Source organism: Ambystoma mexicanum, chromosome 11 (genome assembly GCF_040938575.1).
Source record: "Ambystoma mexicanum isolate Mex_15411 chromosome 11, UKY_AmexF1_1, whole genome shotgun sequence".
Classification (NCBI taxonomy): domain Eukaryota; kingdom Metazoa; phylum Chordata; class Amphibia; order Caudata; family Ambystomatidae; genus Ambystoma; species Ambystoma mexicanum.
In genome coordinates, this window is record NC_090934.1 from 485,333,888 (window position 1) to 485,361,712 (window position 27,825).

General features: G+C 46.5%; 1 protein-coding gene across 3 annotated transcripts in view; it reads right to left on the reverse strand.

Moving 5' to 3' along the window:
• TTC17 (tetratricopeptide repeat domain 17) overlaps positions 1-27,825 on the reverse strand; it is a 2,246,693-nt gene that overhangs the window by 2,158,023 nt on the left and 60,845 nt on the right. For all 3 annotated transcript variants that reach the window (XM_069623328.1, XM_069623332.1, XM_069623329.1), the window contains exon 2: positions 6,192-6,281. In XM_069623328.1, coding sequence (XP_069479429.1) covers positions 6,192-6,281 — 90 coding nt within the window. The remainder of the gene's footprint in view (positions 1-6,191; positions 6,282-27,825) is intronic.

The following is a 27,825-nucleotide window of genomic DNA, read 5'->3' on the forward strand; positions in this document are numbered from 1 at the left end:
CCTAGGATTGGATGTCCAAATCCAATAAGTTAAAAAAAAAACTTGCTCATACCATCGTCTACTAAAAGCCATAAGATCTTACTTATTGGAAGAAAACAGTGCCACGATCGCAAGAGCCACAATCTTATCTCGCCTTGATTACGGCAACACACTCATCCTAGGCTCCAATAAACAATGCTATCATAGATACCAAGTTTTACAAAACAATGCAGTAAGAATCAAACAGAAAACCAGAAACCAGCATATCAGTGAAGCAAGAAAAGAACTGCATTGGCTAAAAATTGAGGAAAGGGTCCAGTTTAAATCTCTTACATTGGCATATAGATGTATTTTTGGTAAAGCCTGCGGCGGGGCAAGGGCGCGGTGTTTGGTGCTGCACAGACCCCTCCAGCAGCTTCCTGCTTTGGCCACGCCCCCAGGGACTCCTCTCCAGCACCGGAGCCCTGCAGCAGTGAAGCCCGCGGCGGGGCTAGAACGCAGTGTTTGGCGCCGTGAAGACCCCTCTAGCAGCTTCCTGCTTTGGCCACGCCCCCAGGGACTCATCTCCAGCACCGGAGCCCTGCAGCAGTGAAGCCCGCGGCGGGGCAAGAACGCAGTGTTTGGCGCCGCAGGTGTTCGGCGCGGTAGCGGGAGGCCTGTCCTGGAACCGCCAGAGAGAGGAGAGGGGAGAAGCAGGAAAAGTGAAGTAAGTGCAGGCGAGCGTTCGTCTGAAGAACTGTTTGCCCGGGCCTAGAGAAGCCTAAAGCGGGTGTTCCCGCTCGGCTCTGCTGAGTCTGCCGAGTCTGCTGAATCCATAATGTCCTTACTGAAGAGCCTGAGAACTATGAAAACCCACGGCCCACCAAGGAAACCCCCCCTCCCCTACACCTCCAACTCTTTCACCCTTCCTCCTGCCTCCACTATGCCCCAAGGTGTGCGTTGAGCATGCTCTCCAAGAGAGTGGACATAATCTCAAGCGTAAGGCACTGGTCATAAAGAGGACACGTCCCGAGGTTAAAAAGGGTGCGCCGGCTGAAACACTTGTTATGACTGCCCAGAACACTGTCTTAGTACCTGGGGGTGAGCCCTCCACTTGTTCCCCCCCACACCCCCAAGTGTGGATAGAAGGGGGCTCTGGGGCTCAACTGTCACAGGGGAGCAGCATGGTCATCGAACATGGGACCAGGGAAGGATCATTATCCACCAATCGGGGTAATATGCATGAGGATCAACACAATGGAGAGGACTGCACCACAAAGACTCAGGTGGCCCTGGCCATCATAGCACCCAACGGAGGAAGGTTCTGCCCACCCTCTGCTGAAGAACCTTGACTTCTCGTCCCAACCCTGAGCCTCAGTCCCCCTAAGGTGCTCCCCGTCCAGAGAATCCTCTGTCCTGGGTCGGAGATGCAGGTGCATCATGAGGGGGGCTTTGCAGGTATGGGAGAATTAGTTAGCTGCTCCAACTCAGCGAGCTCTACCTCGGGAAGATGCAATGCAGTTCTCACCTTGCCATCCACTCCTATAAAGGGTGCCAGGCCGGGAAAGACCCCATCCAGCTCGGCTTTGGTCTGCTCGAATGCCGAGGGCAGCCCATCTGTTGATGTCCCTGCACGCAATCTTTCCTTGTGCAACAGAAGCCCCGGAAGTGTGCCGGTGTCTACAGCGAGTCCACTGGCCAGCCCACCCCTTTTCTGATCTACACCTAGGGCATCTAAGCATCAAAAAAAGCAAAACCCATTTGGATGTAGGGTTGGCTTTTAACCCCCCTTCGGAGGCTGATATATCACTTGGGGGGTGTAAGTGTAAGCAAGTTCTGGCTGAGCTGGTTGTCATCAGAAACATGCCTGCAGCCCTTATAGCCACCCAGGATAAGGAGCAGAGGGCAGAGGAACCCATCTATATCCTGGCTGCTTGTAAGGTCCCAATTGACATACCTATGGCGCATCCTAAGACCCAAGCCCTTTCGAGTCCTGAGTTTATACCCCCAACACCGTCTAGTCCCAGCATGATGTCTGGGAATGCACAACCGGCCCCTGGAAAAAATCCCAGTGCAGGGGGCAACAAGATCAGCCAGCACACTGGGGTGGTGGACTTTGGGCATAGCCAAGTAGGTCCCTATCGCCCCACAATTGTGGGAAAGAGGCCCGGTGGTTCACGGCTCAGAGGAGGCCCACCTCAGCCTCCTACCCATGGTCGGAATGGACAAGCTTGTGTGTATCTTCATGGGGTACCAAAAATGGAAAGGAACATGCAGGAGTCTAGGGAAGCTCTTGCCAATAAAAGCCTACAATGGCTAAGGTCTTTGAGAGGTTGTTCTTTTGTGACCAGGGAAACCTTGGCGGGATGTCGCAGATTGGCCAGCTTGGTCCAGAGTTCGGGGGACATAGTGGAATTGACCTTCTGGGACTGGAGACTGGCGAATAGGGTCATGGGACAATGGGGAGGGGCAGGGGGGGGCCCCCAGGAGTGCAATTTTTATCAGCCCACTACTGCATTTAGGCCCAGAGTACCCCCTGAGGCGTCTCCAGAGGACCTACCCCCTGTCTGGGGCTAACCTCATTCCCCTGGGTCGCAATCGGACAGGCACTTTTGGGGCTGGGCCCAGTCAAGGGGAGCTATATAGAGGGTGATGGGATCCTTTGGTTCACCCTTCTGTTTTCCCTTAAATGGCTCTTTGATGTACCACTTTTTGATAAGGTTTATTGATTTATTTATTCAAATTTGTTGAGCGCACATCAGCCCAGAAGCATCGTGGCGCTTGTTACAGACATCTTAGTTGCAAAGGAAACCGTAGTTACAAGCAGTACATAAATTACAGAGGAAATATATACAATAGCAAGGCAGTATATTTACATGGCTTCCTGAGAGTTTGCTAATTATTTTGCAAGGAACGAGGTTTTCAGTTTCCTGCGAAAGATGGGAAGTGAGTTTTCCGTTCGGATGTCTGAAGGGAGAGCGTTCCATGTCTGTGCTGCAATGTAGGGAAAACCTAGACCTCCGGCTTTGGCTTTTTTGATGCGTGGGGTGCAGAGTAGGTTAGCGTATTGCGTCCTAGTGGGACGTGTGGAGGAAGGTTTGAGGATGGTATCTGAAAGATAGGACGGGGCGGAGAAGGAGAGGCATTTGTGAGTGAGGGTGAGGATTTTGAGGGTGATCCGTTCTTTGACTGGGAGCCATTGGGCTGAGAGCCTGGCCTGGGTGATATGCTCTCTTCTTGGGATACTAAGAGCGGCCCGGAGAGCGTTGTTCTGCGTGATTTGTAGTCTATTTATGTTTTTGGCTGATGTGCCTGCTAGGAGAGCATTGCAGTAGTCCAATTTGGCTCCAATGGTTGCCCTCACTATGGAGAGGCAGTTAGGTTTAGAGAGGTAGGGCTTGATGGCGTTTATAAGTTTGGTGGTGTGTGTGGATGCGGAAGTGATTGCGCTGACTTGTCTAGTCATTGATAGCGAAGAGTCAAGGTATACTCCCAGTGTCTTGACGGCTGTGGACACGGGGATGATGGAGTCGTCAATGGAGAAGTTAGTGTACAGTTTGTCCAGTTTGTCTAAGGTGTTCTTCGTTGTATGAGCCTGAGAGGGGTAGAAGTACTTGTGTGTCGTCCGCGTAGTTCGTGTAGGTGATGCCGTATGAGTCAAGTTTGAGTGGCTTGGTGAACAAGTTATAGAGTGTAGGTGCAGTGCAGGAACCTTGAGGGACCCCGCAGTGGATTGTCGTGGGAGTGGCGTTGGCGATGCCCGAGAAGACTTTCATGGCCCTACCTTCGAGGAAGGAAGTGATCCAGGCGGCTGCTTCTTTGGAGAAGTTGGCTGAGTGCGTGAGGTGGGAAGTGAGAATCTTGTGATCAACCAGATCAAACGCGGCTGAGAGATCTAGAAGAAGCAGAAGAGCCGGCTTGCCTTTGTCCATGATTTGGGTGATCTGGCTCTTCAGATCTACCAGGGCTGTTTCTGTGCCATGTCCTTTCCGGAAGCCCGATTGCCTCGTCCCGAGGATGGAGTGGGTTTCCAGAAAGTGTTGGATTTGGCAGTGTGCGGCTTTGTCCAGTAATTTTAGCAAGAATGGCACAGTGGTTATTGGTCTATAGTTGTTGGGTTGTGAGGGGTCAAGAGTCGTTTTTTTTAGGAGAGGCCGGACCCAAGCCTCTTTGAGGTTGGCTGGGATGATGCCTGTTTTAAAGGACGCATTGATAAATGCCGTGAGGAGCGGCGCAAGGCAGTCTGCGCAGTCTTTGACCAGTTTAGGTGGGCAAATGTCGCCTTTGCATGGGGAGGTTTTGAGGTTTATTAGAAGGTTGATAACTTCTGTTTCCGTGACATCTCTGAAGGAGAAGTCAGGTATGGTGGGCTTGGAGGAAGTGGGTGGGGTGTTGGTCGGTTTGGTTCCTGTCTGGTGAGGAAGTGCTTTGCAGTGGTCTTTGATTTTCTTTTGGAGAAGGTCAATTTTGTGAAGCATGGCAGCTTGAATGCTGGTACACCACGCTTCATCTTTGATTATTTCATCTGGAGTATTAGGGGGGGAGATGAGCTCATTAAAGATTGAGAACATCTCTTTGGATTGTGACTTGGCATTGGCGATACGAGTGTTGAAGGCGTTGGCTTTGGCATTGGAGATAGCTCTCTTGTATTGGTGGGAGATTAAATTGAATATGTTTTTGGTATTGGTGCAGGGGTCAGATTGCCAGTTTTTTAGTGCTGCCCTTTTGTGGGATCGCATTGAGTGCAGTTCTTCAGTAAACCAGGAGTTGGAGTGTAAGGATTTCTTCTCTTTTTTCATTCAAGTGGCGCTATTACATTGATAGCTTTGGTGAGGACATCTTTGTAGATGTCTGCTAGGATATTGGGGTCGCTAGCGAATGGGGGTGCTAACACTGGGGTATTGAGGTATGGGCGTAGGTTCTCCTCTGTGAGTTTTTTGCATTTGCTTTTGTGTGTTGTTTTTGCTATGTGTTTGACGGATTTATATTTAATCCGAATAAACTTGTTGACTGACTGTAAAGCTCCTGCCTACCTAAAATCCAAACTCACTCCATACGTGCCCATCAGGAAGCGAAGATCGGCGGATCAAGGCGTGATAGCTGTGGCCTCCTACAGACACAAAAACAGTGCAGGCAAATCTTTCCCAACACTCTGTGGCTGGCATATGGACCAACCTCCCTGTCCAGCTAAGATTGGAATCGAACTATCTACGTTTTCGTAAATTACTGAAAACACATATCTTTAAATAAAGCCAAAAGCCTTTAAGTAGAGCCTCCAATCCATCTCAGCTCCCTCTTTTTATTATTTTACGGTCTTGTGCTTTGTGTTCTGCTTTTTCTTTCTTTTTTCCTGTCCTTTGTGTTCATGTATCTGCGCCCCGAAGCTCACGAGCTACCGGTGCAATATAAATAAATACATTCCAGCACTTAGCCCCACTGCAACCCCCATTTCGGCTTTTCTTGCTGCACTTGCACATTCTGAATACTAACAAGGCATAGTAGGTCCGTCTTTATCTTCCATTGTAGTTATTGTTTTTTTTTTTCAATCCCATGTTCCCTCCCGGCTGCCCTGTGGGCACTTTGAAACAGAATTGACTTACTGTAAAAGCGCCTAACAAATGCACAATAAAATAATTGGGTCTTTTCTGCAGCTAATTGTATGTTACCATTGTTGTAATACACATTTTCTTAACCAGGAAGATTAACTTGAAGTCTTACTGCTGTATGCATAAGGCAACAGCTCACTCTAGCGGTGATAAAGTGGGCAGGGTGGCTTCGGACAAACCTACATTGGGCCTTTTATTACATAGTACGATATGATTTCATGCTGTAGATTACATTTGAACTCCTTATTACAGTTTACATGTTCCTAGGCAAATGTATCGACTGCATACTTATGTAACATTATACAATATGTATGACTTCAGATTTTTTTTTGTATTAATTGTACGTTTTTTTCAATACTTATGACTTTATCAACAAAAAACACGTCTCATCAATCTGTCAACTGTGATCAAGAAAAATAAATAAGCACCACCAATGGCAGATGTCATTGATAAAAGAAAAAAACAGCAACAGGCCACCCAACGTATTAAATTAACACGGATACGTAATATTGAAACCATAACTGACTACTCATAATATTGGAGAGGCATGGGGAAAGGGGTGTAGCAGGGAGAAGAAAATCACTCTGTATTTTTGTTGTTGTTAAATAATTATAAGACATCTCCTACCTCAAGCTGCTTGAGGTAGTTGACAGTGGTTTCTTGCCTCATCACCATGACAAGATCATGAGGGTGTTTTAAGTTCATTGGTGAGTCCACCTGGAAAAAAGAAAAGAAAAAAAAAAGTTAAAAAGTGACCAAAAAAGGCCAGATTGGGCAACATACAAAACAGGCTTGTTAAAGAAAAACTAGCTGCTTTCTAAAAACTGTTATCCTCACACAGACCGGAGCGTAATCACTTCAGGAAAAAGAATGTGGATATCAGTAACAGAGCATTAGACAGGCTATGTTACAAGTGTTGTGCCAACAGGGTACACATGTTTCCCAAGGGAGAAAGCCCAATAAATCCCTGGAAAGGGTTTGCAAATATCTTGTCGGTCAATTATTTGATAGAGTTCGGCCCTGCTCCAGGCTCCATATGCAGGACAGAGTGAGCAACACATGTTGAGTTGAATCCCTGAAAGGGAGTGCAAGATGGAGCTAAATGGAATTTTTGTAGCAGAGATCTGTAATTAGTAGCTTATTTCAATAATGTATTACTAAGATTCACTTGGACTCACCTTAAATGTTGTAAAGCTAGAGGCATCAATGGGTGCCCTAATCTATAGGTGCAGTTGCTTCAAAGCTGTTATACAAAGAGTATCAGCATCTAAACAATATTAAGTATACCGGCGATTAAACATCAGTCTAGGACATTCCCTGTGGGTTATAGGCCTTGTATCTCTCGGAACGTGTCATTAAGCTACCCGTGTCATGTTTAAGTTCACCCGTGGTGTATTAAGCTGTCCCGGTATCCTGCTGGCGTTCCCCTGGCTCACAGTTGCCATCTTGGATCTTTATAACTGACAATCTCCCGCATTAGACACAGTCTTTCTTCACAGTCTGCTGTAGTTTAATATGTTGAGACTTAAATCCACTCTAAAGTGCTCTAATATTTGTGACATTCACATGCAATATATATTTTTGAACAATTCCTTATGGTTATAAGTTACTTTAGCTATTTTAAAAAAGATTATACTTGCATGATTCAATGTATCATTTTAATTGGAAGATGCATGGTATCTTTCCTATTCAAAGATGGCCGTGAGTCTCAGCTCGTTTCCAGAGAGCTTCCTTAGAGACAGTCATCCAAGATGGCTGCCTCCATGGAAGAGCTGAGTTCCGAGATGGGCAGGAATGGGTGCGATTAGCCATGGGGATTAGCATGGCTAGGGGCACGGAATGGGAGGGATTCAATAACCTAACTGTGTATCCCACCTCAAATGTAATCTCCATTGGAAAAGCATTACAGACCCCAATTCAAAGCGCTTATTTTCAAGACAATAGTTTTGGATTAAAAGGTAGCGCTTTAAGCGCCACCCAATAGCCCAAACTAACAAAAAATGATAATTGAGACACTTGCCAGGCACAGCCTACCATACTATTGGGAAAGGTGGTAAAAACGATCTAACTCTAGATTACTTAACATACTGAATCATTAACGCAAACCTAATTCTACTGCGCTATACCCAATTAAAACTGCCTTCTGTTTTTATGGTTTATTTAGTCTAGTTTAAAGGCATGTTCGCTATGTAAATTGTGCCAATAGCATTGGAATTAACAATTATGTATTGGGAGACCCAGCAATGTATTTATGGTAATTCACATGTAGCCTTTATTATTTGATAACATTAGTTAAGATAGAATTTTATTTGTAAAAATCTATCTTCCTGAATTAAATCTACATCCTTGAAATGTTAATATTAGAAATCCTTGCATGTGTATAAAATCATTAACTGTCCAAAAATTACATTATTGAACTTTGGCGATTGAGACATCCCCTTGAGTAGATGTGCGCGTATAATCATGATGGCAAGCAACAGATAGTCACAGGTATACGGACCCAGAGAGCTGAACCCACCACAGACCAAGATACCACTGTTGGAAGACAGACCAAATGTCCTGGGTGACAATGTCACATTGAATATTCCTCCTTGGGCCAAACAAAGGCTCTGGAAACCCAGGATACCCACCCATTAAGTGAAAAGCAACCTGGAGTTGGTACATAGGGGTTTTCCTGAGAACCCCTTATATTTCCCCAGTGCTGCATGTTTAATGGCAAAGGTGAACCATAGACCAGACCAAAGCACTTAATAATGATCACTAGAAACTTTATACTTGGCCAGTACGTTTATTAATTCTTCGTCTTATCTGCCAAACTGAAAAGTACAAATGAAGGTGTCCTGCATCATAATTTAGTGCACGTGTGTTTCAGCGTGTACATGCAACTGCAGATTCCTGTTGAAATTTACAGTCATGGACGTGTGATGTTTGTGGGTTCAATTACAGATGGTGTGCATTCCCTAATTTAACGCCCCGTGATATACAATCCAACCCTGCAATTCTGTTCTATGAAACTGCTTGTATTTGAAGTTCAATAAAAAACAAATGTGGTGTACAGGCTTTATGTTGGTGAAGTCCCCACAGACAAATATACACACACAGTTTACAGAAATTAGAATTGGCCTGCCTCTGAATATCTCACTAAGAATATTTCTATGTCTGAATAATATACAAAATGCATTTCCTTGTACACAGTTTATACAACAGTACAGGTTATACTTTGACTACACATGTCCTACTTAACATACATCTTCTCCAATCTCAAAACAAATCTTGTTAACGGCAAATGTTGCACAGAAGAACAAGTTACTTACCCCTGGTAACGTTCTTTTCGACTGGATGTTCCTTCCACGTATTCCTTATCTTTGATATTTCCATAAATATATATTTATTGATTATTCAGAGAAAAAAAAGAAATTCAGCAGGGGGCGCTGTGCGTCGATGCCCGTCGACTCGATGTCCCTCAGAGGCCTCCATCTCAATGTCAATGTCACCGCTGGTATATGTAGCACGTGCAGTGCCCATTGGCATCAGTTCTGTGAGTGAAGCATTCATCTTGTGTCTGACATTAATATACAAAATGGCATTATTAGGCAGCACTGGGGGAAGTGGTGGTATCGGGGGTGGGGGGTGCAGGAGGACTTCCTCCACTTAGGACATTAGGTGAAGTTTAAGTTGTGCTTTAAAGATAGCCACAGTTCAGCTAGCTTGGATTGTGCTGGCAGTGGGTTTCAATGGAGTATGGCAAGTAGGGAGTAGGAGCAGAAGCAAGCGAAGGGAGGTGTAGGACAATGGGATTGAATGCAGAAGGAGAGCAGAGTGAACAAGACGGTGATTAGAGAGCTACAGTCTGCCAGATACCGACTAGCAAGGCCATCGACAGCTTTGTATACTAGACAAAGCTTGAAAAGAGAGAGCTGTGCACAAAGGGCCATCCAGCATGGTGTATGTAGGTAGAAGTGATGGAATATCAGGGTAGGTTATATAGAGTGTGTGTGACAAATCAGAGGTAGAATAAGTAAGTAGAGGAATACCAAGGAGTAGGCAGGTGCGAGCAACAATCAAATTTGCTGAGGGTGGAGATTAGAATTTCTAAGTGAAGGGAGTACAAAATGGAAGAACATTTTGAATGTTGAGAAGGCGAATACCAATAGTAGTAGTGATGAAGTTTGTCGGTGTCGCCATCAAAGAGGAACACAAGGTTACAAGCCTTGAGCGAGGAAGAAACGTCAGTCAGATACGAGAGGGGAGGGCAAGGGAGAAATAGCGTTTGAAGCCTGGAGGAAGAGGATTTAATTTTCAAAGAGTTCAGCATAAGGCAGTGGAGAGCCGCCCAGTGATGGATTGCAGTGAGAAAGCATGTAAACCATTCAGGGATGGCCAAGGAGGTGCAGGAAAAGAGAAAAAGAGAAAAGAGAAAAATATTTGGCTCTCACCAACATCTCTTTCCTTGACACTCAAAGGATGAGATAGGTCTACCTAAGGCAGAGGCAGAGAGGGTGAAGATCTGAGGTCCAATGACAGATTCTTAGAGAACAGTTAGGGAGAGGAGAGGAGTTAGAGGTTTGTAAGTTCAAGGAGATTTTCAAGCAACGGCCTTCAAGGTAGGACGTAACGAGCACCAGAGCAGACTTGCAAAACTCAAGGTCCTGGAGAGTATGTTGGAGAGAAGTGGTTGACAAGTGTCTAAAGCGGCAGAGGTGTCCAAAGGATGAGTATAGGAGGAGAGTTTGGAGTGGTGAGCATCAGAGAAAGTTGGACACATGAATAGGTGCAGTCTCTGAATTTTTACTACAGAAGCCATATTGAAGTGGATGTCCAAGGCCTTTAACCTCAAGGCACTAGGTCATCCTGTTGAAGACCACCCACTCCGGGATCTTTGAATAATGTGGTAGAAGGGAAACTGGGCAATAGGTCAGGGGAGAGGAGATTAACTATACTGCATTTTTCCCCCTAGCTGTAGGCGCTGGGGCCGAATGCAGACACTCAATAAAAAGGGGATTTGTGTCACATGACCTGTGAGCCAGCCAATCAGAATCTTAAAGACAACTTCCAGTCTTTACTAGCAGCATGCAGGCAGATTCCATGGTATATCATGCCCAAGGGAGCTTAATTTTTTGAGGCAAGACCCCAGCCCTGCCCCCGCCCTACCATCCCCCCCACTGTTGATCAGGACCCTCTTTAAAGTTTGCCTGAGGACTAGAGTAGTGCAGCAGACAGTCCATGGTCATGCAGCTGCAAGATGATTTCTGTAGCCAAAGACAATGAATTGGATGTACTGTCAAACCCTGCATCTGTGATAAAATCGTCTATGCAAGCTAGCTCGGTCAGTCAGCCAGAGTGTGCAAGAGTGTGCATGCTTATGAAAAAGAGGAGCAGTTCTGTGGCCGGCAGACTTAGGGTTGGGGATTGACCTGTCAAACTCCACTTATCTGCTTACATTTGTAACGGTTTATTGATAAACCACCCTCAACACGGGGAGTTCCTTCCCTTCCCACTCAAGTGGTTATGCAACAAACTATTTAACAGATTTTTTTCTTTTTGTGCCCCATCTCAGGCACATATCATGCCCCTTGTGTCCCTCTCCCCAGAGCAAACAATGAGCCAAGAACCAGGCCGGTGTACAGGGAATATACTGGTATTTGTTAAAATAAACACTAATAGAAATTAGTACAAAAATGTCAAAACACAACTTTATACGTGGAACACCACAATCAACTTCTCTCAGTATAAATAAGTCACAAAAGTGAGCTAAGAAGAACACAATCGCGATTCTTACTTTCTGCAAATTTCACTTCACGAAATAATTAGACTAATCAATAACAAAGGCAGCACTTATATAATGTTGTGCAATTTTGATTTTCCTGCAAGCTTAAAAGGGTAGCAGTAGAATTTCAAGATGGGTAAAAATACATATGGCAATAATTTCACCTACACTTTTGGTTTAAAATAAAGACAGGGTGATTTATCGCTTTGCTTTTCAGACCCCCCCTTGCTTTGGTCTAGGTTGTGAAGTCGGACAGAAAAATTGAAATGCTTGGAGAATTTGGGATTTCAGGCCCCCCTTACTGAAAAGTCTGTGTTGGGGAAGCTGAATAAAAAGGTTGGACTGATTTAAGAACAAAGACACCCTCCTTCCTTAAAGAAGTTGGGGGTCAGTGAACAACAACTTCTACTATATACTTCCCCACACTGGGCTTCACATTCCTACCACTACCTCCCACAAACAACCTCATCCCATCCTGTCGGCACCCTACACAGAACCTTCCCATTCAAAAGATAACCGGAAGCAATGTACCAACCTAATCTAAGAAGTAGTCTCTGTAAACATGATAACCCAATGCATTATATAATGACCTCAGCCTAATGTATTTAATTGTATTTCTGTAATTCATGCTAGTAACGTCTGTAACCCATGTAATCAACGTCTTTAACCCAAGACCTTTGCAAATAACCAATGTTACCATCCTTCTTAAGCGAAAAGCGCCTAGATGCCTCCAAGTTAGGCGCGCTAGACAAATGTCAAAATAAAAACAAATAAAAACAAATAAGGATTACCTAATTAAATTATAGGCTATAGTTTTCAGCGCATACAGAGAAGTGAGGTTAGGCAGAATCACATGCAGCACCCTTTGGGAACACTACAAGTGTAAGCACAATTTCACCTTTGGTACAAGCCTGTACTACACAGTAAAGTGGTAGCATTGGCTGAACAGCCAGACTTCTCTCAAAAGTTTAAGTGAGCAGTAGAACAAGTTACACAAAAGGACCAACCAGTACAGTGATTCAAACAAACACTTACTCAAGGTTTCTTGGTAAAAGAATATACATTTATTTACTCGGTCAGTTTGAAAACATTACACTAGCAAAAGCAGCTCAATATCGCACACTAATAAACCACAAATACACAACCGTAAGTAAATGAACAAGTTTAGCTCCCCTGAAGTGGGAGCAAAATGGCACTTCAGATACTTAATAAAGGGGTAAAAAGACAACGTTATAAGAATGGACAGCCAAAATACATTCATTTATTTTCAAATTTGTTTATTGGCATTTTCGTTATAGTTACATATTTCAAGGTGACCGATTGGCCAGCGACATTCAGCCTTTGTGGTCAAACAACAAACTTTACATAACATGAACATAAACAATAGAAACATTAACTATCTCCGATTCAAGGGGGGTGATGACTGATGAGGTTGTAAGCGGGGAGGAAGCGGCCGGGCAACATGGGCACGGGTATGGGCTTTCCGAGAATGTTAATGCTGGAGGGGCTTGGTTTCGAATGTCTTAGGCAATCATTCAGGTCCTGTGTTGGGGCCGGTAGGTGGTTCAGGGGGGCTTATCATCCGAGGAGTGAAACAGTCCAGACATGGTGTCTTTCCAAGCAGCAAGGGCCATGCTTGACTCGTCCGTAGATCTGGCCACGCTGTCCTCCCAAGCTCTTGTTTCGGCAGTCGCCCATCTTTCGAATTCTTTGCGCCATGCCCTTTGATTTGGTCCTGCCGGCCGTTTCCATGCCATGGCGATAGTTCTTTTGGCTGTTATGCATAGCAAGTCCATCAGCTTAACCGCATATTTGAGTTTGGCCAGTAGCAGCCTAGGAGGCATTCCGCTGGGGTCCATTTATATCTGGTGACTTCTGCCTCTTCGCAGGTTTTTTTTACCGTCGACCAGAGGCTACGGGTTTTGGTACAGTTCCATAACATATGGATTAAGTCTGCTCCCTCTATCCCACACCAGGTGCACTGTGTCTGGGCGGTTTTGTTGAACTTAGCGATTCTGCTCGGGGTTAAGTAGGTACGATAGAGTACATTTAACTGGATTAGCCGAAATCTCTGGTTTCTAGAGACCTCTTTCGGGAAGGACAGCGCTCTGCTCCATTCCTCTTCGGACAGCTCCAGTCCCATGTCTGATTCCCAGCGGGTCTTTAGTATGTCACCGCAGGGATTGGGGATGTCAATAAGGAGTTTATATATCTGAGATATTGCTTTCCTCTCTTCACTCAGGGTGTACATCAAGGCCAAGAGGGGAGTGTTCTCCGGTTCTTCTGGCCAGGTGTCCCATTTTGTGCGTGCTATATTGCGGATCTTTTGATACCACAGGAATTGGCCAGCGTGAATGCCCTCTTCCTCCTGCAACTCAGCGAACTCCCTGAATGTGCCTCCGGAGTATAGATCACCCCAGGTGTACACTCCTTTTTCCTCCCAGTGCCTAATGGTGTGGAGGGTGGTGACAGATTTGTCGAGTCCCGAGAGTATTGGCACTTCTTGGAAGTATGGTTGCTTTAGGTGTAACACCGTCTTGGTTCTGCACCATATTTTCCTGCCTAGGATTGTTAGAAAAGGCTGATCGTGTAGCAGAGTTTGAGGGACCCAGAGCAATTCCCTCAGGTGAATTGGGGAGATCATGGCCTGTAGGAGGGGGTTCTCCGAAGTGGTCCCATCTGCTAGCCATTTGGTTACATGGCTTAGATGAGCTGCAAGGTAGTATTTCTCTAGACTAGGTAACTGGATCCCTCCTTGGCTCTGCGGTAGTACTAAGGTAGACAGTGCCACCCGATGTCTGCCCTTACCCCATAGAAACTCCTTAATTATTGTGTCGAGAAGCCGAAAGAAGGGCTTGGTGATATAGAAGTGCACATTCTGGAACCCATATAGGAATCTAGGGAGAATGATCATCTTGGTTATTGAGGCCCTGCCCAGCATGGATAATGGAAGCTTAGACCAGAAACTTATGGATTTGCGCAATTTGGGTATCGCAGCCATCGTGTTTCGTGTGTGCATTTGTTCTGGGGTGTGCATTATCTGGATCCCAAGGTAACGGAAAGATTCGGTCTCCCACTTTATGCCCACTGAGGGAAGCTCTTCTGCAGATTTATTCTTCAGGGATGCTAATGGAAACATGCAGGATTTCGTTTTGCTAAATTGTATGCCCGAAACTTTGGCGTAGTTATCAAGGACCTCCAGTATTGTCGGGACATTGAGATGAGGGTCGTTAACATATATTAGGACATCGTCTGCATATAGCGAAACAATGTGGTCAGTCCCGCCCAGCCTAATTCCTGCATCGAAAAATTGCTGCCTAAGGAAGATCGCAATGGGTTCTAGGCCCAGGATGTAGAGCATGGGAGAGAGTGGGCAGCCCTGCCTAGTGCCCCTGCGAATTTCCCATGTGTCTGATACATATCTCCCGGATTTTATCCTGGCCCTAGGTTCATTATATAGGATCACTACCCATCTGATAAATCGTTGACCGAGCCCAAAACCTTCTAGGACCGCTATCAGCCACTCCCAATAAATGGAATCAAATGCTTTAATAGCATCCAGGGAGAGTAGTGCGAGTTGTTTTCCGCTTGTATTGGTTTCAGCTATAATGTGCTGTAGCCTGCGTAAGTTTAGGGACGTGTTACGTCCAGGTATAAAGCCGTTTTGGTCTTCATGTACTATGTCACCAATCACTTTGGACAGACGTCTCGCTAGTATTGTCGTCAGTATTTTCACATCATAATTAAGCATGGCGAGCGGGCGGTAGGAGTCGCATTTATCGGAAGGTTTATTGGGTTTGAGCATCGGGACCAGTAAGGTTTCCCTCATACTGTCAGGTAGGATACCAGTTTCGAATGTCTCTGAAAAGACCTGGTGTAACAGGGGCGTCAGGGTGGGTTCGTATTCCTTGTAGAATTCTGGGAGGAGTCCATCGCATCCTGGGGTCTTACAAGTAGCGAGGGACCTAATAGCCTCTGTTATGTCTTCCGGTGTGATGTCGGAGTCTAGGGCTTCGGACTGCATTGGTGACAATTTGGGTAGGCCAATTTCCTCTAGGGTGTCCAATATCTGGTCCTGTGGGACCTTGTGTGTGTGGGAGTATAGTTGTGCATAGAATCGTTGGAAGGTATTGTTTATGTCTTGTTGAGTCCTGTGTTCTATGCCTTGTTCGTCTCGTAGTGCTGTAGTAGTATGCCTAGGGTGTTCTTTTTTGCAGAGCCACGCTAGTAGCCTACCTGGTCTATCGGCCTCTGCATGTGCTCTATTGGTTCTGACGCTAAAGTCGAACTTAGCCAACCTGTTCCATGCCCTAGAGCAGTCCTCCCTAAGAGAACTCAGTTCTTCCTCCCTTCCCAACGTATCAATAGGGGTGGACTCTACTTGTTGGACTGTCAGCTCTTTCTGGTTCAGTTCCTCCCGTAGTAGTTTCCTGATGCCTCCTGCTTTTGCAATTGTTTCTCCCCGTATTACCACCTTTAGGGCATCCCATAGCGTTCCTATTTGGTCCACACTGCCTGTGTTTACCGCTATATAGTTTTCTAAGGACTCCTGGAGCTCATCCCTGAAGGTCGGGTCTTTCAGAGCCTCAGCAGGCATTCTCCACATTGGGATGGGCGGTCTAGGGTTGTTGTGTTGCCAGTCTAATAGGAGTGGGGAGTGGTCGGAGATGGTCCTTCCTAAGTATTGTGCTTTAGTCGTCTGAGGCGTGTGTTCTCTGCTTATGAAAAAATAATCTAACCTTGTGTGTAGTTTGTGTGGGGATGAGTATTATGAGTATGTCCTTTCGTTTGGGTGGAGGTCCCGCCAAGCATCTATCAGATCGAATTCGTTGAGCGTTGCATTTAGGGATGAGGTGGCAGCGGGGAAGCCGCTTGCCGGTGGATAAGACCTATCTAATTCGGGATTGAGAACGCAATTAAAATCACCACCCCACAAAAAGAGACCATCCCGGTACTGTGACATCTGGGCGCTAAGTGTTTTTAAGTGAGCTGGGATATTATTGTTAGGGAAGTATGAGTTTACTATACATATTTCTCTTTGTTCCACTGTTCCCCATATGATCAGATATCTACCTTCAGGGTCCCTCACCAACCTGCGTAGGAGAAACGGTACCTGGGGGTTGAACCAGATGAACACCCCTCTGGCGAATTTGGAGTAGGGGGCTCCGTAGCCTTGTCCCCCCCAGTGTTCTCTGAGCTTCTCATCCGCCTCAGCGGTGCAGTGAGTCTCCTGTAGGAGAGCAATGTCCACTCTCTTCCTCTGTAGGTAGGATTTAATCCTGTTCCTGCGGGGGTAGGTGCCCAGGCCCCTTACATTCCAGGTCAATAGTCTAATGTGTGTAGCCATCCTGTTTCCGTAAAACAACAAGAGAGCCCCCACGTCCACTCGTGAAGCAGATGATGGCGACCGGCATCGCCGGTTCGGCACTGTTTAGTGCGGTCCTGCCCATCCCGGCCCTCCAGCCAGTTCCCCCACCCATCAGTTGTACTTTTGCCTTCGGAGATCTATCAACATTAACAACCTCCTTCCCGTAGGATGGATCAACAGAAAAGAACAACAGTAAACTGCCCCCAGCAGTTGTTATGAACTCACAACGCTCGGGGGCTCCCGGGCCTTCTGGTCCTCTCCAGGTCTTCCAGCCCGGGTGGTGTGTAGGTATTTTACCTGCACCGCTTCGGTTGGGGTGGGTCGTCAGTGTTTTTGCACAAGAGCCTCCGAGCTCCTGCCAGATTGTGTCGCCCTCTTGGTGTGGCGATGCGATTTATTCCGAAATAGTAACCGTGGTTGATGTGTCCTTCAGCTTCTCGCGTTATCTTTGTCGTTGCCCTGGTGTTTATTGTTTCTCGCTGTACCCTCCGCATCTTCAGCCAGATTGTTGTGCTCAAGCCATAGATTTGCCGCCGCTGGGGTTTCAAGGAAGATTGCCTTCCCGTTGTGGAGCACTTTGAGTCTCGCTGGATATAGCAGCATATATTTAAGGTTGAGTTTCCTTAGAGTGGCCTTCACTGGTATAAAAGAGTTTCTCGCCCGTTGTACTACTGGGGTGTAATCAGGATACATGACTATTGACGCCGCGCCTCTTTTAATCTCTCCGCCTTCTCTCGAGAACCTCAGAATGGTCTCACGATCCCTGAAATTTAGGATTTTAGCTATTATGGGTCTCGGATGTGAGCCGGGGGGAGGTCGCTTTTGAAGGGATCGGTGAGCTCGCTCCACAGAGAAACCCTGGGTGAGTTTGCCTGCCCCGATTTCCTGCAGGAACAGCGTTTCAATGTATTCGGTGGGGTCGGGGCCCTCTGAATCCTCCGGTATCCCCAGTATTCGGACATTGTTGCGGCGGGCTCGGCCCTCCGCATCCTCCGAGCGCGTTTCTAGCCGGGCTACTGTGGATTCCAGCTCTTTGACTTTCGCCCTGAGTTCCTGTGTGGTCTCCGTTGTTTCCCGCAAAGAGTCTTCAGCAGTGACCATTCTGTCGGTTAGGTTTCGCGCGTCTTGTCTCATCAGTTGAATGTCTGATTTTATTTCGCCGATCTTGTCTTCCATGGATGTTCGCAGTGCTGCTATCGCTTGTAGGATTTGGGAGTCTCTAGGATCTGTTGCCTGAGTCAGAGATCCTTGAACAGCGCTCATCTCCTGTGGAATCTGTTGTTTTGGTCGGACTGAGGTGAAGGCATCCATTGTGACAAGTTTGGGTTTGTGCTTTGGAGGTGGCATTCCTTCTAGAGAGGGCTTTGATGAGGTGCTATACGATGTTCGCTTCAAGTTCGTCCACCAGGGCTCTTAGGAGAGTGTTCCGAGAGGTATGTGCAGTGTCCTCGCTGCCTGCATCCGTTGAGTCGTTTATGCCACTGATGCCCTCGCTTCTCATTGTTGTTGGGCCAGACCGTGTTCACATGTTTTAGGGCAGGTTCGCACAGTGTTATGACCCCTCTCAATGGCCTGGTTCTCGCGGTGTTACCTTTATCGGGACCACTGGTTGTCGGGAATATGGGGCCGTAGTGGTTCGGTGAGCTTGTGGCCCTGTGGCTCCTCAGGTCGTTTTCAGTGAGGGAGGGTGCCAGTCATTGGTTTGTTGTAGGCGCTGTCTTCCTGCATGCAGCAAGGTGCTCCCTTTCACTCGTCTCGTTGCCTTAGGATAATGATCCGGTGGTTGCCAGCGGGTCGTTCCTCCTTTTGGGGGTTGCGGGGGTTATGGTGCTTTGCTAGTTTCCCCAGCCATGGGTGTGTCCCTGGGCAGAAGGTGGGGGAGTGTCCGCTGGGGCGAGGCCGCTCCCGGTCGCCGGTGCGGGACGTTCCTTATGCTGGGGTCCGGCACTTCAGCGTTGTGTGTAGCTATCAGTCCGCGTTATATGGCTGGGCCGTGTGATATCCCTCACCGCGGGGCCCACTGGGCCTCGTTGTGGCCTGGGTGCTTCTCGGTGTCTTGAGTGGCCCGTATCATGTGCGCGGGCCAAGTGGTAGTCGCCCGCAGGGCCCCCACCTGTCGGGTCCAAAGAAGGGCTGGAAGGCCCAGTCTGCCCCTCCGCGCGGTGTTCCTCGTCTGTTTAGGGGCCTTCACCTCCTCTCTTGCAGCAGCGGTGTGTGGCGGTGTGCGCCCCACGGCGGTCTCAGCGCAGGGATGAGAGGTGCAGTGGTCCGCTCACCGTCTGTGGCACAGATGACCAGCAGATCATCACCATCCGGATCCGCGGGTGCCGCCTCCTTCAGTTCCCGGGCTCTCCTCGTCTGCGGGCTTCGGACGAAGTCGCGGCCGCCATCTTGGATTCTCGGGGACCGAAGCGTGGAGGTCGCGTTTTCGGTGTCGCCGGCTCCGTTTTCGTTCGGATTTTTCTCGGGCGAAGCAGGCTCGGATGAGACAGCTGGAGGTGCGCTTATTTCCGTCCTCGGTTCGGGCTGGAAGTTCCTACGAGGATCGGTCTCAGGATCAGGGCAGGAGCTCAGGAGAAGTACGTCCTCAGTCCATGAATCTAGACCACGCCCTCCCCAAAATACATTCATAGGCAGGGCAAAGGGTTTCAGTTAACTACAACCAGCAATTCAGTTCATAGGACTGGGCCAAAGTCAATGGTTCACAGTCTTTGTACAAGATAGCTCAGTTCTGGTAGTAAACGGTTAAGTCTTTGCCACAGAGTTTAGAAGAATTTGGCTAGGCGAAAAAAAAAGTTGGACGAATGTTTAGGGAAGGACAAGCCTTAGAAGTTGAGGAAATCGATGGCGGAAAAGATTTCCGGACCGCGTTTGCACAGTACCTTGTTAGTGAAGAAAAGCTGTAGCTGAGACCGTTGTTCCTGGCAGTTCGAGCAGATTTCACTGTTCCTGAGCTTCAGTTGTGGGGACAAGAAGGACGACTTCGGGAGGTTCCTGCACTGCCCAGGGATGAGACCAAAAGCTTAGCAAGACGTTGGTTTAAGGTGCAAGTGCCTTAAAGTCCACAAGCTGGTTTCCTTCCCTCTGGCTATCTGGTTTTCAACAGCATTCTGATGAAAATTCGATCAGATGGGGACGGTGCCCAGGTGGCTTGCGAGTTGGTTGTTCCCACCAAACTTAAGGGAAGAAGTTAACCTTGAAGGGCTTCTCCGCCAATGGAGTTTCAAGCAATTCGGACCTGCAGCAGGGCCTTCACCGGTCGTCCAGGAGTTGCAGCAGTCCTCTTCCTTCAGCTCGTCTTCGGTTCTTTAGTTCCAGTGGTCGACTTTGCTTTCCCAGTCCCAGAGACCTGCTTTTAAACAGTTTTCCCCCCATTCATTCCAGCCTGGCTGTCACTCACACAGCAGAGTGGCTGTCCTTGCCGGTCAATCACGCCAGTGCGCATTCAGGTCTCCTAGGAGACTAAGCACAGGGAGTTTTGGGCACCTCCCTCCTGTCCACCCCAGACACTCGGGCGCCAGAGGAGGGTTTCAGCACTGAGGCCCGCCAAAAGCTAATGAACGAAGGGACCAAACATGGTCTGGTGTGCAGAGAAAAACACAAGAAGTACTTTTCCTAAAAGAAATGGCGAAGAAAAGATGACCGGAGTCTGTTTTTACAGATAGGTCTTGGACGCCATATTGAAAAACATGGCTGACCCGATTTTTTGCTACCGTTGTTAGCGGTCGGGGAAAATCATGGTAGTTTGATCTAAACCACTGCCGCCAGCCATTTCAAGTAGGAAAAGGTAACATTTGACTGTTACATGAGTGTTTTGACTCAGGGGAAGCTAGGCAGTCCCTCCAGCACTCTATTGGAAGATAGTGTGTGCTGGGTCTGTAAATTTAAAAGAGACTAGTAAAGTCAATTTAACTTTACATGCTCCGGGAGACAGTAGTCAGTCCCAGAGAAGGTATTCAAACCTTGGGAAGTCTGAAAGACATCCCTGTGCCACTGCACTGAAGGTGCTGTGTGACACAGAAAAAGATGCCTATGGAGTTGTTTTAAAACTCCATAACCAAAGAACACAAAAGTAAAACACACATCAAAATTCATGGAAGAGTGGGGGGGGAAAAAAGCCTCAGTCTTCCCAGATACAAAAAATCAAATCCTAGAAATCCAGCAAAGTTGCTGGGGGTCTCAAAAGGTAAGGGAAATGTGCACATTTTGAGAATTCTCCCTAACAGTGAGCGTTAATTTCGACTTAACAAAATTCACCCAGTAGTGTTCTGCGAAATGGGGAATTAAATATCTTTGGTTACATAGGCTAAGGATCTACACAGTTTTGCCCCCCTTTCCAACCACTATATGGGGAAAGGATGCAAAGCAAGTAGACACCCGCACATTTTGATTTCCCAGGGCTCCATTCTACTTGCATAGCAAGTCTCGGTTTAAGGTTCAGGAAAGCCAGCTGCACCTCAAGATACTCTGGAAAAATAGGGCAGGGGTCTGGTCACTCCGCTCTCAAAGATGGCCTCCCGCTCTCCACCATAGGACCCAGTCAACTTTACGGCATTCCTAGAGATAGACCACTCCACCCAGATGCACTCTCAGCAATCTCCTCTGGTGTCTCCTTACAGCTGTCAGATGGTAAGTTTCAGCAGCCTTCCTGATGGACTGTCTCTTCTCTCTGTCCTCCCGTCTTTCTCCCTTTTCTGTCCCCTGTCCTAGTGCAGTGCCCGTTATATAGCATCGATGACACCACCAATTGTACAATATTGGGGGATGTACCCTACAATAATTCCTGCCACTAGGATTGGACAGTTATCCTTCTCCTCCCAAACCCAGCCTCCAAGTCAGGATTGATTTAGGGGTCTGGGGCAACATATGGCAATTCCCATTTGTAATCATCCTTTCTTCTCCTTTCAACTTTTGCCAAAAAAACTAGTTTTATATCACAACTTCATAATTTTATTAGCAACTGCCAGTCTAAAGATATTTTTCTGTTTCAGCTAATCATGGGGAATTAGATAAGCCGACCACCAAATCTTTATCATGTACCACAGCCATGTGGCACCTTTCTGCAGTTTCCATAAAAAGCACAACAGTTATGAATATATAAGTTAAGCATATTCCTAATTTCATTTGTCACCCGCACACCACATTTGGAACATCAGATCGGCCAGAAACACATCTTAGATGGCTATTACAGTTCCATGAGTTGCACATGGATGAATTTTAAATCCCCAAAATTGCCTGGAAATGACATTTAAAAAAATTGGTACATAGATTAAATCCATCCGGTTTATGATGACTGAGAAAAAAGGACTAAATGATAATAGGCCTTTTAAATCAATTGTGAATCTTCATGTGGGACAAATGGCCCCCGTCTCCTGTCTTCCGCCCATTTGTTTTCACTGAGTCAGCCTTTGCCCACAGTTAGTCTCACTTGTGCTGGAAGCTTGCTCTTTGAAGTGGGTGCACCCATTTTTACACATATTAGTCATGCTCCAGTCAAGGGTAACTTTTGCTTTCAGAGCCAGCAGGCCTGGAGAACAATGAATGTGGACGCTTTTAGCAGGACATTTTATTGTGGTTGGTCATTAGATGGGAGATGTGACTTCCAGGCTGGGAGTGGGAGTTTTCCTTGCGAGGTTTTGCCTACAGCCAGCAAAAGGGTCTGCCTTGGGCGGACATTTTTTTCATGAAGACAAAGTGGCACTTCAAATGTCACTGGAGTTTTGTGGGTGAAACAGAATATACATGGCTCTCTGTCAACCCACACATCATGTTTTGTTTTCATGACATTTTTCTGTGAGCAGTGATATTTCTTTTCACTTTTACAAACCGTTTTTTATTTGCACACACATTTGCAGGCCATTTTTGTTTTCAATGTTTAAAAATCCTGTTTTCCACGTGAAAGGAACTGTTCCTCCTTTTGTAAATTAAAATGCTGCTTGTCCATTGGTAATGACAGGTAGGCCCCTTTCCATATGGCTATTTATTTTTACTTGAAAAATAAAAACCAAAGGCCAGGCCTTTTTGTTTCAGCGTTTAAAATCTTGCCATTCATGTGAAAGGGACTTCCGTTTGGGGCCTTTAAATGCACTCCACACCTTCAGTGAAAATGTGGGTAACGACACAAAATAGCACTGACCAGGCACGCTAGTCATAACAAGATAACATTCTTTATGTCATGGGCCTGCTCAAAGTTTTTTCATACGACTGCCCATCCTTCATACAGCCCAGAGGACCCTGTGACGATTAGAGGTCGACTCCAACAGGATATATGCTTTCTCTCAAATGCAAACATCACCATTTGACAGACCAACAGGAGGGTTTACTGAAAAAACGTGATTAGCGAATTAGCGTCAATAGAACAAAGGCCTGATGCAGTGCGTCTGATTTTTGGTCCGGCTTTTGTGAACACATTCATCGGCATCTGCATATGTCTAAACAGAGTAGAAAAAAATAGCAAGAGGGTTTAAAAATAAGAAAGGTTTTCAGTCAGGCCAATGAGGACGGGAGCTGCTGGTGTGGTCGTTTTTGCTACCCTTTTATGGTTTCCACCATCAGTGGTCCAGAAAAGACCAAGAATCCCATCAATGACACAACTATTCTTCTTTCTTCCCTCCCTCCAACACCACGGCAAAAATCGAGGAAGGGGCACCAGGAATGCCTTGTAACCTGCTGCACCAGGTGCGTTTTCACACCAGGATCATTAAAAGCTCACAAATGGGCCAGGGGCTGGGCGGATGGCCCTATTTCAACACAAATTGTGGAATAGCAGAAATGTAAGATTTTATCCATGGGAGCATCTGGACATCCATAGTTTTGTATTGTATTTGTGTTTATTAAGTTTATATAGCGCTTTACACCAAAGTGCTTTACATTAAAACAACAAGAATACATAGAATATAATAACCTAGAAGCATAATTACAAACATGAGACAAGCCATTAAAAAACAGTATATTGAACAATTTACCTAGGTCAATAAACAAATAAAGGAGGGAGAGGAGTCAGGGCAGGGAATAAGATGGAGTATCAAGGGGAGCAGAGGAAGTGTAAGAGAGAAGTGGAAGGGAAGTGACATGGAAAGTCAGGACGGGGAAAGGAGAAGAGATTTCAAGGAGGCGCGGAAGGAGGAGTAGGAGGTAATGGAGTGGATAGAGAGAGGTAGAGAGTTTCAGTGTAGGGGGGGGGGGGTCAAGGAGTTGAAAGGAACGTAAAAGAGAAGAGGCACGAGGGGAGGGAGGAACAGTAAGTTCCTCCCTCCCATACTCCTGCCCCCCAACCTTTCAGTCCAAACCCTCTTTACCATCATGTATTCTCAAGTGAACGGGGGGCCGGCAACCATGCAGGGAGGCTGCCTTTTCTGCGAGCTCCCCTACAATCCAGTCAATGAAAGCCGTAACACTGTTTTAACAACATACACTGCAGCAAAGAGGCGCTGAATATATCCGGAGCTAAACCACTGTGGTGTGGTGGAGGACACAGGGCTATAGAAGACAGGAGGCGGCACAGAGGATGCAGTCTCCAAGATGGCAGCCGTGGGTCCTGGGCGCTTTGCACAGAGGCTGGCAGGGCCGTGGGCACTAGCGGTGTGCCGGGTGAAGGATTGTGGCCAGCAGTGCACGCCTGCCAGGAGTCTCCAGCAGCGAAGGCAGCAGACAAGACCCCTGTAAGACAACGCAGGCGAGAACGCTGTGAGAAGCAAAGCTACAAGTGGGGGTCGGAGCACGCCAGACTGGAGTCCCCCAGAGTTACGCACAGCCTGGGGGGGGGGGGGAAAACTTAGCGCCCCCAAGGCTAGAGCCCCACGACGGGCTGAATTTGTCTAGGTGTGTGTGTGCCAAGAAACGAATTGCCTGCCGAGTGTTGCATCCCTGGCCTTGCCACCTGAACACCCGGTACGGGGACACATCTTGGGGCCCTTGAATGGTGGCGCCCACTCCTGGAGAAAATGCAGAGCGGATTCCCAGCAATGACGAGTGCTTGCAGCAGGACCCCGCTTGTGGTTTCAGTCGTTACATGAATACCCACCCAGACAAGTGGAGTCAGTTCCTTTTTTGTGGTCAGTGTACAGAGGCATTTCTGGTTCCGGTGGTTGGCAGTGCCAGAATCCAAAGAGGACCAGCCCTACATCTACAATTGTGGTCGCTTTTGGGGTGCGTCATCACAGTAAAGTGCTGGTAGACTGCCTGCCCAAAGGTGGGCTGACCTGCACACATGCCGGACAAACATCACAGTTGTAAGGCTAAACAAACACATATGGAGGCATTTGGCAAGAAAGATGCAGCAAGCGATATGAGGCCGCCTGCGGTTACCGAGAGGGCCACAGCCGCCTCACAGATGGAGTCACGAGAAAAGAACAATGTCTTTGCGGCCATTGCACCATTAAAAGACATGTCTGGAGCACAAGGCGGATGCTGTCACTGGAAGTGGGGCTGCTGAGGCAGGATGTGCAGTCAGATCGGATAGGGACTGTGGAAACGCAGGTGTGAAGAAATCCGTCCAATGTAGCCACCACACAGGGGAAAATGTCTGATCTAGCTGCAAGGGTGTGTATTCTGGTGCATCGAGTTGAGGACTCGGAAGGGAGGGCCAGGAGGAACAATTCTGGGATCATTAGGCAACCTGAAGGCGAGTAAGGAGGCGATCCGACCACCTGCGTAAAAAATGTACTCCGGTGTGCCAGATGGATATGAGGAAGGGACTTTTGCACACTAAACCACCTAGTGGACATGTCAGATGTCAAAAACTGAAGGCCTTCCCCTCCAACAAGAGCCCTTGACGCCCTGCTGTGAAACCTCGGATTAGTGGACGTATGGAGGGGATACCATGGGGATGTGAGGATACTCGCACTATGCAGCGCCATCTGGGGTTTACATTCATCTAGACTACGTTTTCACAGGGCAAGACACGGCTGGGGAGTTCATGGAAGTGGGTGCGGGGGAGTTCTACAAGGCCTATTTGTATTATTTTCTTTTTTTTATTAAATGTTTTTGGTTTGTATCTTCAACCTTACATTTAGATGTTCAATAAAATTCAAATAACATATATAGATCGTTTACAATTATGATACATCACAGAGATCTTCGGAATGTTCATTCTTTCACTGAGTATCCGTCTGCAGATAAAAGTGTCCAAATATGTACTATGTGGTAACCATTTGTCTATTGTTCCCAATCAGTATCTCGGACCAGCGTTCAGATTTTTCCAGCTCTGTCGGAGCACTGGAATATTTTCGGCTGAATTCGACACATACATGAGTTAGAGCTTCACATTCCATGATGATGTGTTTGATGGTTTCTGTGATTTCTTCTTTTTTACAGAATCTGCACGATGTTGTGAATTCTTTGTTACGGCTTCTTTTCCCGATGATCTTCCGAGTTTGTAGCAGGCTCAGTCTAAATCTTAGGAACGTATCTCTGATTTGGCGATTAGGGAAGAGGGTGAGATAGTTCATTCAGTGATCGTGCATCTGCATCACATCTTAAAGTTAGTTTATAAAGATTCTTCCTATTTTGTGTGTCGATCCAGTCTATTCTCGCAAGTTGTTTTTTTGCCTTCTGTGGTCTGTTTATCAGCATCTCCATGGTTATCTCTTTTTCAACGCATAGTTTCGTAGCTGCTTCTTTCCATCTACTCGGTACAGTATCATTGGCGTGTAAGTCTGTTGTTCTCAGGAGATCTAGTGCTGGTATGGATTCTCCATTGTTGAGTTTATGAAATAAATCCAAAGTTTCCCACATAAACATTGAACGCAATGACTATAGGCCTAATTCAAATCTTATTCTTGGCATAGGTGTTGATGGAGGTAGCGCTAAAACTTTCTTCCAATAGATTGCCTCCATTTGCTCCCATATGGCTTGATCAATGTTTATTAATGTTTCACTGCCATAGGTTAGAATTGATGTTACTTTTTGTTTATAGAAAGTCACAGCAGGTTTAACTGAAACTTTGGCATATTTCAGATGGATGATTGCCCCTTGCCTTGCCAGGGATTTTGTCTTTGATTTTAAATGCATCGACCAACTTTGTTCAGTTTCGGATTGATCCATATGCCAAGATATTTGTATGTGCGGACTTGCTCAAGTTTTTCTTCTTTTATGTAAAAGGCTGGTTGCTTCTTTCTTTGTGACTGTGGCGTTAGGGTCATGATTTTGGTTTTAGTTATATTGATAGCTAGTTCATTATTGGCCATATATTCTTGCATTCTGTTCAATGCAATTTGTAGTCCTAATGGTGTTTTCGCCAAAATGATAATGTCAGCATACATCAGCGACAAAATGATGGTGGCATTGAGTTTGGGAGGATTAATTTGTGGGGTATAAATACTTGCTTCGAAATCGGAAGTATGGAGATTATACAGGGCCGCAGCCAGAGGGCAACCTTGTTTTAATCCATTCCATGTCATTATAGGCTTGGTAACCAGCTCATCAGAGGTCATTTTCACTTGTGTTGGTGTATAGTAATTTTATTGGTTCTAGGATGTCATGGGGGCAGCCCCATTGCTCTAGTTTCTCCCATAGTATCCTCCAGTTGATCTTGTCGAATGCAAGGTGTAGGTCTACATAAGCCGCATATATCTGAATTTTGGACTGGATTGCTTCGTGCTTCAGCATGTTCATGATTACATTTATATTGGTGCCAACATTGAGGGAATCCAGTTTGCCTCACTGCTTGAAGTTTTGCTTGTTTTGAACATCCATTAAGTTTTTTTAGCATTACATTTGCGATAATTTTCCCCAGAGGGCCAAGGGGCGATAGTTCGACGGTTCCTTTGATGAGCCCAGTTTGTAAATTGGAACTAGGGTTTCCAATTGCCATGATACTGGGATTGTGCTGGTAGAGTTTATTCATTTGAAGATCTCTGTACAGAATTCGGCCATGCTTCTGGGTACTTTTTTTATGACAGCATTCGAGAGGCCATCGGGTCTGGGGGCTCTAGAAACTTTATGTTTACAAATTATATCTAGTATCTGTCGGTTCCCATGTTACGCCCCATCTCTTTCGTATTATTGAAACAGCCGTTTCCTTTGTTGTTTGTCTTTCCTTATATAGAGCTTCAAAATACGTAACCCATGACTGTTCTTGTACGTCGACTATCATGTGGTCTTTTCGCTTAGGGTCTGATTTTATA